The 15,539-nt window shown below is 35.0% G+C and overlaps 1 protein-coding gene across 9 annotated transcripts in view; it reads right to left on the bottom strand.

The window, feature by feature from the left end:
- The window catches only part of DMD (dystrophin), a 1,947,932-nt gene that overhangs the window by 447,423 nt on the left and 1,484,970 nt on the right, over positions 1-15,539 (bottom strand). For all 9 annotated transcript variants that reach the window (XM_064483309.1, XM_031445593.2, XM_064483311.1 and 6 more), the window contains one exon: positions 94-283. In XM_064483309.1, coding sequence (XP_064339379.1) covers positions 94-283 — 190 coding nt within the window. The remainder of the gene's footprint in view (positions 1-93; positions 284-15,539) is intronic.

Genomic DNA, 15,539 nt, shown 5'->3' with positions numbered 1-15,539 from the left:
TATTCTGTCCACAGCATGTCAATTGCAAGGACAAATGCTGAGAATTCCTCAACTGGATTCACAAGAGAGATAAAGTAGAAACGCTTGACTTACCTGCCACTGTCTCATCAGCTCTCTTACTCCCTTGGAGTCTTCTAGGAGCCTTTCCTTATGGGTGGCGTCCTGCAGGACATTGGCGGTTGTTTCGGCTTCTGTAAGCCAGGCAAGAAACTTCTCCAGGTCCAGGGGGAACTGTTGCAGTAATCTTTGAGTTTCTTCCAAAGCAGTCTCTCGCTCAGTCACTCTGCAAAGGAACAGATATCCAGATGTGATTTTTCTCAAGTATTAGAATGGTGCACCCAGTGAGTCCCATGAAAAGAGCAAAGTCAAAGAGACTAAATTTTAACAGACCAACAAAGGGTGAGTTGCTCCTAAAACTCTTCTTGAAAGAATTAACAACTAGAATAGTGTGTGTGTATGTGTATTTGGACTTTCAGACTTTCGAAAATCCGTATGTGAACTTTCCCCTCAAAATCTTCTTTTTTTAACTTTTTAGTTTTTGCTGGTCAATTGTGAAAGCTTATTTTAATATGCTGCAAAAGTTTAAGCTAATGTTTATGGGTAAAACTGTAAAATCCCTATACCAAGCTTATCTTTGATGTCACCGGAGGCAGGAAACCAGGATTAGACAGGCCAAGAGAAATGCAAATCTAGAATAGGAAGCTGAATGCTGCAGGGGAGGGTATAGCTCAAGTGGTAGAGCACATGCTTAGCATGCACAAGGTCCTGGGTTCAATCCCCAGTATCTCCATCAAACAACTAAATAAATAAATAAACCTAATTACCTTCCCCAGAGGGGAAAAAAAAAATTTAAGGAAGTTGAACACTGGAAGAAGAAAGAGAAGGGGACTGGAGAACAAAAAGACTAACAAGTGGGAAAACCACGTATTTCCTAGGAACCACTGTGCCAAATATCAGTTTGCATAACACTATTGTATTCGAAGAGCTTATTATAGTGCTAGCTCTATTTTTTTATTACCTGACAGTCAGACACCTGAGAATATTTTCCAGAAGAAACATTTCATGTGTAATGGAAAGGGTGGAACCTAAAAATGGGACAGATTTGGGTTCAAATCCCAATATCCTCTACCAAGTGTGTGATATGGCAAGTTACTCAACCCCTCTGAGTTCTCAGTTTCTCATTTGCAATACATATTGCTGTGAGAAGAATGAAGAGACAATAATGTGTATAAAGCTGAGTGCCTTACACATTATGTAGTCACATATTATACATACTCAAAAATGTTAGTTCCTTCTGCCCACACCCCATTCTCATTTCTCTTATCTATCTCTTAGAAAGAATGAACCAAATTCCCTAAAGACAGAAAAACCTAAAAATAAAATCATTCATATTTTCTGACAATATATATAATGCATGTATTGTGGATACACACACATATGCCCTCAGCAAACATCTACATAATAATAGCTTGGGAAGGAAAATTGCCTGAGGCAGTAACAGTCCCATCTAAAAAGATTCAGGTAAATTTTGTCTGCAATGAGGAAATTAGTACTCTATTTAAATGCCGTATTTGCCTTCTATTACTACACAAACACTTTCTGGGATTAAACATAAGCTAAAAATGGATTTTAAAAAATTGAACACTTGAATATGATACACACTGCTTGTTAAGATGTGATTGTCAATAATTATGCAAAACTGCAATTTATTTCAGCAGCAACTTTATCATGGGATGTGCGAACCAGGCAATAAACAACTCCTGCCGAGCCAGCGGCAGCAAAGCCCCCGGAAGAGCTGTTTATTCATCATGGGTGAGGTTTTTGCTGAGCATACAGTCTTCCACAGTGTAGTTTCGGTGTTCATACTGGATAAAAATCTTCTGCCTGCATTAACTGGTGGAGGGTAGAATAGGTTTTTGAGGATGCAGCTATTGGGAAAAAAGGAAGCACTGCACTAAGCTATTTATCAACTCCTAAGGAAACTCGAATACTGCACAGCTGAAAGGTAGCTTGGTGTTCTGGTTGGGCAAATCAGTTAAGCCTTGTGGAATTCAAGGGCTAACCTGAACTGCTGGCTCCCAGCTTATTTAGTTTCCAGGCAAACTTACAATGCAGGGAGAAATATCAAAATCCTTATTGACTTATTCATCTTTTTATTTAGTATGATTTAAAAATTCAGAACCACTGTAATAGCACTGAGAATCTTAATGTTAGGATTTGGCATAAAACGTACAATGTACAGATAGCGTGTGTAATTGCTAACGTTTGACTATTTCTGTCCTACAAAAGCGGCAGTTTCATCCAGTTCAAGCTAAGATTTTAGGTTAACTTGTGCATTAAAAATCACTGAGACTTACTCCACCTCCAGCCCTAAATTTTGCATAGAAATAAGCTGTCACACTGCAGAAGACAAATGCAGGGTTAGACATTGATGTATTTTCTAACATACTCCAAATTCACACAAAATAAAAGGGCAATTAGAAACTCCCTCATGGCAGAGTGAAACTCGGAGAATTAGATGCTGTGCGTTTTATTATCAGCTTCATCACCACAATGAGCTGCATGCACTTGGTGCATCTTAGCTCCCCTATTCTTAAACGAGAAACATCGCTTACTCTCTGCTTTCAGAGAAAGTAACTAGTAAATAACTTTCTAAGAGTTATTTGTAAAATGTGATGCACATAAATCAGATGAAAGGGTTCTACCGAGACAATGAGATTTCCAGCCAAATCCTACCAGTGAGTCTGCTGCTTTGTAAATTAGGCCCTTAGGGAACAATAGTAACTCTTTCAGAACAGTAAGGCACCATTTTCTTAAACAATACCCTCACGGTCTGAAATATTGACAACATCAAGCTGAATATTTTCTTATTTGAAAATACGTTAAAAAAAATTCAGTGGCAGCAATAGCAGAAGATCTCTTTGATCAGAGGTGAGATAGTTATTTCCTGCTTGTGTGGGAGATTTAACGCTGCATCTTTTCTCCTGATATCAATCTATGTCCATGGAATTCTTAAATTTTAATTGTGCCAAATCTAGACTAGAAATGAGTCAAGGGTACTTATATGCCATATTTGTGCATTCAAAATAGCTCTGAATATATGCCATGCTTTTTAATTTTTAGTAACCATATGGCTTTAAATGGCTTATATGATAAATAAAAATGAAGAAATAATGAGAATCATAAAGAAACAAAAAAATGGCTTAGAATAAAGCTTCAGATCTTGAACACAGATTATTTTGTAAATTCCCCTATCCAGGTTATCAAATTATAGACCCTGGAGAAAATCTGGCTGAACTTTAAAAGTAACAATGATGAGTTATCAGAAATAGTAATAATGCTTTACAAATATAATCTACTGTACTGGTTAAGTACTTTTTCATATAACAAATTTTAATTATCAGCTATTCCAGCTTTAAAATGCACAAAATAGCTGAAAATTTGATGAAGTATGTAATGGGATGGTGACTTCAAAAGATTTTATTTCTATTCATAAGGGCACCGTATACCATTCTCCATATGTCAATAGAGGCAATGGGGTACAGTGGTTCTCAAAGTATGGCCCACAGCCCAGTAGCATCCACAGCATCTGAGAACTTATTAGAAATGCCAGTTTTGAAGCCCTACTCTAGACTTATTGAATTGGAAACTGTGTGTGTGGAGTCCAGCAAGCTATAGTTTAATAAGCCTTCCAGGTGATTCCGATACATGCTAAAGTTTGAGAATCACTGCCGCTGGAGACCAAACTTTGAGAACTACTAGTGCAATGGATGCTGTGCTGGGCTGCCCAGACCTCTCTTCTGGGCTGCAATATGTTTTATCTTTGCTTCTGGGAAAGCTGCTGGAAGCAGGCTGCATCCAATGACTGGTTAATGTGTGGGCTATAAAAGCCTGGCCCCCTTGCTGCAACTTGGGACAGTTTGGGGAGAGGAGGAGGGTTGATTGATGTGGTGGCTGCAACTGAATTAAAGTCCAGCTTCTCCTTCTGCCCTATCCTGCTTCCTTCCCTTTCCTCTCTCACAGGTGTTAATCCTGAGACAGTCTCCAAAAAAATTCTTGCACGTTAATCGCTTTCTCAGAATCTGCCTTCTGGAGAACTTGACCTGCTGAATTATCACACTACATAAAGATTTAAACAATATACTTGTTAAGAAATGTACGTGGAGGAATATACAACTACTTGCACGGATTGTGGTCTCAAAAGGGGACAGGACAGAGGATTCTCATGCTCTGAAGAACTACTACACCTTTGGTTGCCCTTTAAGAAAATCTACAGATAACGCAGTTGCATTATCGCCAGTCAGGAGCAAGAATCTACTAAAGGGGTAAAGTGCCGGAGCTATAAAGCTTAGTACAACTTTGCACCTGTCCAAGAAGGTGCTCATCCAGAGACACCTCTGCATTAAGGGGAAGAATCACAGAAGACATATCTTCAGCATCTCTACGTTCTTTTTAAGAACTGATTATCAAGGAGGCAATCAAATAAGTAATACCCTACTCTGTCATTAACACACACACACACACACACACACACACACACAAACACACACCATGGCATTTCTAGATAAATCTCTTAAGACTCCAGATTTTCTATTAAGTTATCACCAATTTCTTATGCCTCAACCTAATACATAAAAGGCAAAAGAGAAAAGAGAAACCTACTACTTTCCAAGTTAAGGCTGAAGAGCTTAATTATTTATAGACAATATTCCACAATTAGATACATGGATGGATGATGTTTTATCAGTGCACTGTATCACAGGAGATATATATATATATATATATTATATATATATATATAATATATATATATAAAATAAAGATACATTATATATAATCAAACAAGTATAAACACAAGGCATATTTTTAGGGGAAAAAAGGCTCAATCTGATATAGAAGGCTATTTTGCCCAGGTGTTTCTGTGTGACAAACTGGGGAAATTCAGAGCACTTAGTCTTCCATTAAATAACACTTCTATCTGCGCCATGGTATTGTTGTGGAGTAGCCAAATAAAATACTCCCAGTATTTCCTTCCTGGTTTATTTGCATTTTAACCACTATCATTTCCTATATTTTTTAGGGGAAGGATTACTGGATGACCTTTTTTCTTCTTTTTCCTCTTGTTAGATTTGGCCAGAGAAAATGAATACCTTAGCAACAAGCACTTGGACTTTGCACCAAAATGCTTCTAGCAATGTCAAACACTACTCAAAGAACCAGAGTAAATCTGAAGTTCAAAGTCTCTGTTATCATAACAGTCTCTACTGGCTTGCTGGTAAATAAATTAATTTTGATGTTTTTTAAAAATAACGTTATATTGTATTTGCAAGGAGGAGCTAGAATTTTATTATCTATGGCTACCCAGTAGTTGTAGGAAGGACTCCTTTTAATCTCCAGCAATTCTATCAGTAGTTTGCACTAATGAACAGCATGAATCTAAGCAAAATCCTTCAACAATGCGTGGGCTAGTTAGTATCCCATTTGTTTCCTTTCTAGCAACAATTCTAAGACTGTGGCTTTGTCTGTCTTTGGACAACATCTACTTAAGAAATATGACCCAGAAGGGTTGTGGCAGTGAGAGAGTGTTTCTCTTTTCTCCTCTGTTATCGAACTCTAAAGTGAGAAATACACTCTGTCCTTTCAATTTAACTATTGACACAGGGTGGGAGATGAAGGCTGTAAGGTCCAGCACAAAAAAACAAATTTTAAAGCTAACATCTATATAGCCCTTTAAATATTTTAAAATATATTTAGATTTATTCTCTCACCGTTTTTTAAGATATTCCCAATTTTTTCTACCTACAGTGTGTTTCTGTTTTTCTTTGTATGCTTCTGGTTGTATGTTTCCATCCTTCCCAGTGGCTTCACTGATCATCTTTATTCTGAACCTCAATCTTATTTCCACATGGCTACCAACATCTCTTTTATTAGGTCATCTATGTATCTATTCCATATGTATTATGTGCCAAGATTTATGCTTGATGACACAAAAGTCAATGAGACATAGACATGGACTCTAGCATTCAACATGTCTGACAGTGGTGGTGGGGGGGTGAGATAGGTAACTATTTAACTACAGTTACAACATGATTAGGATTATAGTTCATCTGGATTCCCTACCAGTAGCTCAAATGTAATATGCACCACATTGTAGTCATGAGCTATTGTCTCAATTTGCCTAACAAGAGATAAATCTATCTTTAAAACTTTTTTTCCCTTTTCTTATCAAAGGAAGTAGAGATCATCTAGCTGGGCTTTATCTCAAAATAGTGATGGATGCCCAATAAAAGTTTGCCTAATTGAATTGATTTTCATAAAAAATCAGAAACCTTTTAGATAAATGGCACAGGTTATTGCTGGTTTCATTCTGTTGTTGGGAAGATTGATTCTGAGAGAACCATAATCACCTCCCCAAGGTTGCACACAAGCAAGCAGCAGAAATGGGATTATAGCCAAGTCTTGCATTTTAGAAGTTTTTTTTCCAAAATGTGCATTCAGTCGTTTCTTTATCTTTTCTTTTTTATTTCTTTTGAGGGGGGCAGATAATTAGGTTTATTAATTTATTTATTTAATGGAGGTACTGGGGATTGAACCCAGGACCTCATGCATGCTAAGCACCTGCTCTACCACTGAGCTATACCTTACCCACAAGAAGTTTTTCTAACTCTGCAAACAGATATTGGTGTCCACTCCTCTCTGATATATTCATTATAGTGAAAGAAAGAAAGTGCAGCAAAGTTGATTCCACTATATCCTCGCCTTCATTTTGGAGCACAAATTTAACTATTTGTTACTTTACCATAAGCAGCATCTTTGAAACACATCAAAATCTACACAGGGAACATACACATGCAAACATATTCTCCCACCCTAACTATAGCAGAAAGATCTAGTTAGTCTTTTGTTCAAAACAAAAAAATCCATTTTCAACGCAAATTTGCTGGTTTGCTGTTCACCGACATATGAATTAACGAGGTTTTCATCCCCTCTCTCCTGAGGTCTGGTACTAAATTACTCAAACTCTCCAGAGTTAATTGGAAACCACGACCTAAATGTTCCCAGAGTATTGCTGATTAGTTCTCAGAAAACTCATTCCCATCTTTCATCACCCCAGACAACACAGGATGACTTTTTAACGTGTGCAGAACCAACACACTTGCATGAAAAATAGATTAATCCTCTAAAGATAAACCACAGCTTTGAAGCTATCCATTTAAACTTCCTTCAATGATACAGACACTGTAGTAAAAAAAAAAATATATATATATATATATATATATATATATATTTATTTAGTAAAAAATATATGTGTATTTATCACCTAGACTTTATCTTTGGATAGTAAGAGAGTACAGGCATTATCAACCATATAAGGAATTTTTAAATATACATTTCATCTTTTCATTTTTTTTTACCCTATGGACATTTTAAAAATTGAGATTAGTACAATGTAAAATCAGAGAAACAACCATAATTACATAACTTTCTTAAAAGCATTGGGGTATTTCTGAAAAGAAAATACTAGGAGACAGCAATAGAATGTACTTTGTACGATTCTTTGCATTACTCATTTCACCTGATTTTTGTGTCAGTCATTTATCACTGAGAAAAATTAGTTGATAAAAGAAATGTACCAAATATTATGAACAAGTGCAGTTTTCAAAATACATATTTTTTCCCAATCTTGGATTGTTAACAAAGAGATGAATATTCTTTAATCTAAGACCTGTGTTTTATTTTTTCTACTGATACAATATCTAAAGGTACTACTTGGAGAAGTTTAAAAATAATGTTGGGAGTAACTGATTACATTTGGTTTGGTTCACATAGAGAGACTCTATTTACAGAACTATAAAAGACTTATAGAAAAAATTTACCTTCCAGATAAATACAAACTTAGATTAGGTTTGGGCTTATAATTGGATACAATTTGTACTCTAAATAAATTATCAATGATTTGTATAATGTGAATCTTTGAGTTGGTTTTGGTCACTTGTAGTGTTAATCTCTTTAAAAGATGTATTTCCTAGTGTTGATAAGCTATATTGAGTAATTTTCTTGTCTTCTAAAAGGATATATGAAAACTAGTATAGAAATCAATTAAAAAGACAAGCCTAGGATCATCTCTTGGAAGCCTCTTAAGACTGTGCAGTCAAGCAAATAAGCATTCCCATCCTCAATAACTTAGAGAAAAAGAGAACAGTAGATTGTCTGATGCTGTGATACAATATTCAGAAGACAGCAAGGCAGGTTGGTTCAATTTTCTAAGCTCAAAAGGCAAACATATAGCAGACTCCCTCTAAAAGGAAAGAAGTGGTTAAAAACATATTATCAACCAATGATAAGAGCTTACAGTAGAGGTTTCTCAATGGAATTTAGAAATTTGAACGATTTCCTAACTCCTTATATGAACTTCGAGTTACAGTCTCTAAATATTTGTGACTTTTATTACCCAATTCCTCACTTAGCACTCTCTTGTGGTTAATAATACACTTTTGAGAATCCTTTAAATTCAACATTTACTGTTACAGTATTTTGCTTTAAAACAACACTCTTCCAATTTCAGGCTCTTCCATGTGTATCTTCTCCTTTGATACCTTAAACAACTTCATGAGGTTAATGGGGCAGGTTGTTATTATCATCAACTTTTTATAGATGAGAAACTTGACTTTCAGAGAGGCTAGGCGAGTTTCCAAAGTAAGTGGCAAAACTCGAAACACCTAATCTCATCTGCTCTGACATTACCTCTCAAAGGTAGACTTGCCAATCTCCCTGTGAGGTAAATATAATGGATATTAATGTAGTACTATTCTTAAAAGCTCCCCATTTTGTGTGATTATTATAAGAATTAGGGTTATGGTGTGTATTTGTCTAAAGACAGAAATTATTATTCCTTTGCTTATCATCTTCAGCTGCCATCTAAGAGACCTATTAGAATGAATACTGCATTTTGGACTTGAAGTAGGCTTGAGGATTTTATTTTTAAAAGAGGGCATTATAGGCAGTAGTAAAATATTTTTACTCTTATGAAATAATAGAAAATTATAGTACATATGATTCTGGCCTTCTCATAATGGTAGCTTAATAGATGTTTGCTAATCATACAGAGATTATCCAGGAATCTCTATCTTTTGAGAAATGTTTTACATTAAAAATATCTAACAAGAAAAATCAAACACTTCACACGTTTCTTTCCTAGAAATTTTACAGTAAAATTACATTTTAATAAGACTGGTTGAGAAATGAATTAATCTCTTAAAATGACTGAGTCTTGGTAGAGTCTAAAAGAATTGCCCTTTTAATTTTGAGCCTCTTTTAATGGCTCAGATATGATTTATAAGACTTAGAGGATTACAAATAATTTGAGCTAATTAAAACTGATGATCAAAACAGAGATTTAAAGTTTCCTGCTTTCTTATTTTTAATTACTAGAGTGAGAAACTGCATTTAAAAGAACCAGATAGTTTGAAATATATTGATGGCCTTTTATAGATCAATTCAAATTTATGAAAAATAGCCATAAGTTAAGGATTTATGTTTTCAATTAAAACTATAACACTAAAAGAATGAATCTGAGGGCCGCACGTGCTTTCAAGAATCCTCTTACTCTACTGTACCACTTTAAAAAAGTCTCTGTATCTTCTTCTTCACCATCATCATCAGCCATCATCATCAACTTGTAAATTCCTTGGGATTCTACCACAGTTCCTGGTATTTAATAGGCAATAAGTTCAATTAAAAATGATAAGGCTACTATGAACCAGGTACCAGTTCTAAAAATGAGAAGGTCATAGCCCCTTGTTTTTGAAACACTTATAAATTGAAATTATTTCTTAATGTGAATTTATTGAATAATAATTTATATTTGTATAGAATTTTAAAGTTTGCACACTGCTTTCATATACATTATTTCAGTTGAACCTCACAATAATTATAGATATCACCTTTATCTGTTATAGAGAAATGATTATACAACAGACTATTATTCAGTTATAACTAAGATGTTTGAGAATAAGCAATTCTGTGATCAAAATTATGTTTTGCTTTGTAGAAGTGTGGATATTAAAACTTTGAAGCTTAAATCTCAAGATTTAATGCGATCCCTATCATATTACCCAGGATATTTTTGCACAGAACTAGAACAAATAATCCTAAAATTTATATGGAATCACAAAAGACCCAGAAGAGTCAAAGCAATACTGAAGAAAAAGAATGAAGCTAGAGTAATAACCCTCCCAGACTTCAGACAATACTACTGAGCCACAGTAATGAAAACAGCACAGTATTGGTACAAAAACAGACATATGGATCAATGGAACAGAATAGAGAGCCCAGAAATAAACCCACAGACTTTTGGTTAATTAATCTTTGACAAAGGAGGCAAGAATACACAATGGAATAAAGACAGTCTCTTCAGCAAATGATATTAGGAAAACTGGACAGCTGAATGTAAATCAATGAAGTTAGAGTACTCCCTCACTCCATACACAAAAATAAACTCAAAATGGCTTAAAGACTTAAACATAAAAAAGACACTATAAACCTCTTAGAAGAAAATACATGCAAAACATTCTCTGACATAAATCTTAGCAATGTTCTCCCAGGGCAGTCTACCCAGGCAATAGAAATAAAAGCAAAAATTAACAAATGGGGCCTAATTAAACTTATAAGCTTTTGCACAGCAAAGGAAACCTTAAGCAAAACAAAAAGACAACCGATGGAATGGGAAAAAAATACTTGCAAAAGATGAGACTGACAAGGGCTTAATGTCCAGAATATATAAATAGCTCATTCAATTTAATAACAACAACAACAAAAAAAAACCAAACAACTCAATCCAAAAGTGGGCAGAAGACATAAACAAGCAATTCTCCAATGAAGACATACAAATGGCCAATAGGCATGTGAAAAAATGCTCAATATCACTAAATATCAGAGAAATGCAAATCAGAACTATAATGAGGTATCACCGCACACCAGTCAGAATGGCCATCATTCAAAAGTCCACAAACGATAAATGCTGGAGAGGGTGTGGAGAAAAGGGAACCCTCCTACACTGTTGGTGGGAATGTAGTTTGGTGGAGTTGTTATGGAAAACAGTTTGGAGATTTCTCAAAAAACTAAAAATAGACTTACCATATAATCCAGCAATCCCACTCCTGGGCATATATATCCAGAGAGAACTTTAATTTGGAAAGATACATGCACCACAATGTTCATAACACTATATACAATAGCCAAGACATGGAAACAACCTAAATGTCCATTGACAGATGACTGGATAAAGAAGTGGTTCTATATTTACACAATGGAATACTACTCAGGCATAAAAAAATGCCATTTGTAGTGACATGGATGGACCTGGAGATTGTCATTCTAAGTGAAGTAAGCTAGAAAGAGAAAGAAAAATACCGTATGATATCACTTATGTGGAATCTAAAAAAAAAAAAAGATAAATGAACTTATTTACAAAACAGAAACAGACTCACAGACATAGAAAACAAACTTATGGTTACCAAGGGGGAAAGGGGGTGGGAAGGGATAAATTGGGAGTTTGAGATTTGGAGATATCAACTACTATATTTAAAATAGGTAAGTTTCTTCTGTATAGCGCAGGGAACTATAATCAGTATCGTTTAGCAACCTATAATGAAAACGAGTATGAAAACAAATACATATATGTATATGTATGACTGAACTATTATGCTGTACACCATAAATTGACAACATAGTAAACTGATCATACTTCATTAAGAAAAAATCTTTGGAACTTATATCTTTAATCAAGTTTCATACTAGCAGTGAAAGCAAAATGGTGGATTATTTCACTGGGCAACATGTTGCATTTAATTGTTAAGGACTGAATTTCTGCTGCTCTTACATGAAAACAATATATTTAAAACATTTAAATGTACTCCTGCAAAGACTGCTAATTCAATGTATTTTTAGGTGCATTGCAAAAACAGGGAGCGTAAAACACAGTAACTTATGTCAAAACTAATCCATTGCTTTCGCAAATTTTCCAAATGCCTGTGAGTTTGATTCTAGTCCAGAGACAGCATGTACTGAAAGGGCCTTAAGTCATCCTGTCCAGGTACCCATTTGGCCCTGTCACCCAACAGACTCCTACCTTCCCTGTTTTGTATCACCAATAAATGTGAATGGACACCCTCTCTGTAGCTCCACTCATGTTCTGTCAAAAACATCCAGTATGCCACGGATGAAAATAGAACCTTGTGGTATAGCACTAGAGATCTTCCTTTGCCACTAGAGCCTAATCTATTAATTGACATCCTTTGTGTAAAAGGATGAAGTGGTCTCTAAAGCATCCAATTTACCTTGCATCTAGTCAGTATTTCTCCAACTTATTCACAGGAATATAATGAAAGAACTTGTCAAATGCCCTGATGAAGTCTAAATATACTGTTGCATTTTGTTTACCTATCAGTCTAAACATTCTTCAATGTAAGAAATTATTTTTGCCTCAAACATATAAATAATATAGGTTTTTTACCTGGTTAATTTCTTTAAGAAAGGGGTTCATAATTTTCTTACAGCCTCCTTCGAAGTAGCAGTCATCATTTTAAATGTCTTGGGTAGCTACATTACTATCTCCTGTGATTTTAATACAGAATTCAACAGTACTTGTCAACATCTAGTTAGAAAGTAATTGACAGAATGATGAGAGGGGTGTCATCATCACCCTTCCGTAGAGAGCAGGCCATTTGACAAAGATGGTAGAGAAAGATTATAACTGCCATGATAATCACAGAATTTTTAAAGACTTCTAGACAATCCAGCAAATCTTAAATGTTTAACTCATTTCATTCAGTCACATAAAAATGGCAAATGGATCATCATGAAATAGGTTCTCAGAGAATACTGTTATTTCATCAATCCATAGATCAGTTCTCACCCAGAAAAATATTTAACCAAATTTTACAGACCACACAACAGAGGCTTTCTGGAAATGGAAGGAGGATTTTGACTAACAGAGTTAGAATTTTTTCAAAAGCTGTTTAGCATTTTGGACAATTACACTATGGATAGCCAATGCCGCTCACAGTATTTAAGTGCCCGTTCAACACAACGGTGTCGCTCTGCATTTGTTGATACTGCATTCATAGTGTAATTATCTAGAAATCTCACTTGTGTCCTAGTGTGATCCTCACTGAATAATTACATCCTGAAATACATATTATTTTATTATAAATGACTCATTTCTCTTTAAAATGATCATCAGGCCATCATTTTAAAAAATGGGTCTATAGACAGGGTATACTATTTACAAATTTTGGTTTATGACAGTAAAGAAGGTGTTACAAAGTATGTCTTAGAAGAAAAGAAAGGAGTTGGCATTGGATCTGAGAAAGTTGAAAACCACTGGATACAGAGCCACAGGGCAATTTCAAGATGAGGATATTATACTGAAAATACACATTTTAAAGGAGAGAATGAGAATATTTTCCCCCTGTGCATCTAATCCCTGAACCTTACAGCTCCACAGAGAATAGAATCGTATTTTAAAAATTGCTTGCTTTTACAGCCAGCTGTGACTACTGGTGAACCGGAGGTCTACTTCATATACAAACCTGAATTAAAAACAGCCAGGCCTTTAGTCAGTTCAGAGCCCACATTCTTGATTACATTTGACACAATAATCATCATCATATCTTAAGACTCAAATCAGCCTGACAGTGTTCGACTCAGGGCTGCTTCTCCCAATTAGCTGAAAATTGCAGCCCAGCTCATTTTCTAGGGAATAAGTTTACATATACAATTTTGTTGTGCTGAAAAGGCAATGAACGTGATGGAAAAAGCAAACCAACTTTCTAACTTATACAATGACTACTTTAAGTTCACTAACTCTGGTAAACCTGTTTTGACAGGAATGAAAAAGTACACGCTTTTTTGTTAGTCATTTTTAAAAAAAATACACAAAGCTTAAGATAGATAGAGTTTGGACTAGAATGTAGGAAATATATAAATACTGTGATTATTTTTAAAAATTGTTTCCAAAAGGAGAGCTTTCAGAAGAGACAGTCTTTTATGTAAAACATGTATCAAAATAATTTGCAATTAATGGATAAGCACATATTATTTGGAAATGAAAAGTTACTAATTATCAGGGTCCTAAGGAACAAATTTCCAGTAAGATGCTAGCACAAGAACACTGCTATTGTGACACAGATGTGATTCTACATATCTGGTTCAAAATCATTTCTCTTCTATTTCTAAGGGGAAAATAATCAAGATTTACATGCATTTTATTTCCTTAGTGATGACAACTTCTGACCCAGATCAAGGTCGTTTGCATACACTATGGAAAAAAAAATGAACAGCAGCAAGGTAGTCTCACTTCATGGCAACATTCTGGACGGCTGTGCTGAAGATTTGCTCAGAGGAACAATGCCCTTATGTGCCATTTTCTAAGTGGATTAACACCTCAGAGTCGGAAGAGAGAAATATACAAATGAGACAAAGAAAAGTCTAGGAAAGTAAAAAAAAAAAAAAAATGCTGAGAAGCAGAAGACCTGGAAAAGCAAGAAGATTCTTGAGGGGGCTGAGATATAAGGCATTTTCTAGCCCTGGGGACGGAGGAATACTTGGACAGGAATAGGTATATACGACCTGACAAAGTGTGAGACCCATGGGAAGCAGCTGCCAAAAATAATGGAGAAACACCATAGAGGCTGAAGTGGAGGTAAAAGGAGTTGGGACGGAGGCAAAGTTGGGGACAGAAGCATAGAAGAAGTGATAGAAATAACAAGAGAGGAGGCACAGTAAAAGGTAATACTTCTTCGAGTTTTATTTTTCCCAAACATCCCTATTCACCGAAAGCTAGCAAGACATCATGTTATGACTATCTCTAACTTACGGATTTTCCTAAAGAAGAAATATTTTTTTTCTTAGAGTACGGCTATATTTATGTGGAATTTAGGATGGATTTTTAACGTGTACTATTTGATGCGTTTTAATCATTGTATAGGAAACAATTCAAGGAAACATGAATGTTTATCTATTATATATTAATTTATTATATGTATATTATACATAACATCATCTAAATTAATTCTGCCCCGAATTTTTATGATATGCATTATTGAGAAAAGATAATGTTCATGCTTCTCAGTGAATTAATTGATGTCTTTCTCCTTTAAGAATAGTCAACAATCTGGGTATTGTAAGTAGCATTTCCATAGGCTCTGTTCTCCTTTGGAAAACAAAGTTCACATTTTCTGTTGTCAGAGTAATTAAATCTTTGAAGAGTTTGTTTTTGACCTTTAGAAAAATTTTAAAAATCCTCATGTAAGCCAATATTCTTTAAAACTATCTAGAAAAAAGTATACATTCACATTTTTAAAAAAACACCATCCGCTGCTATGAGCATCATGAAGTTAATATACATAGCACAGTTTGGCAAAAATAATCAGAAATAAGCTTTAGCAATAAAATCCACGTATTTAATTTTATTCTCTGTCATATTATCTAAGAGTGTTTTTCCAAATTCTAGCAACCCGAGTCATAAGGAAATGGAA

This window comes from Camelus dromedarius, chromosome X (genome assembly GCF_036321535.1).
Source record: "Camelus dromedarius isolate mCamDro1 chromosome X, mCamDro1.pat, whole genome shotgun sequence".
Classification (NCBI taxonomy): domain Eukaryota; kingdom Metazoa; phylum Chordata; class Mammalia; order Artiodactyla; family Camelidae; genus Camelus; species Camelus dromedarius.
Note: the sequence above shows the minus strand (reverse complement) of the source record. Positions and strands in the feature narration are given on the sequence as shown.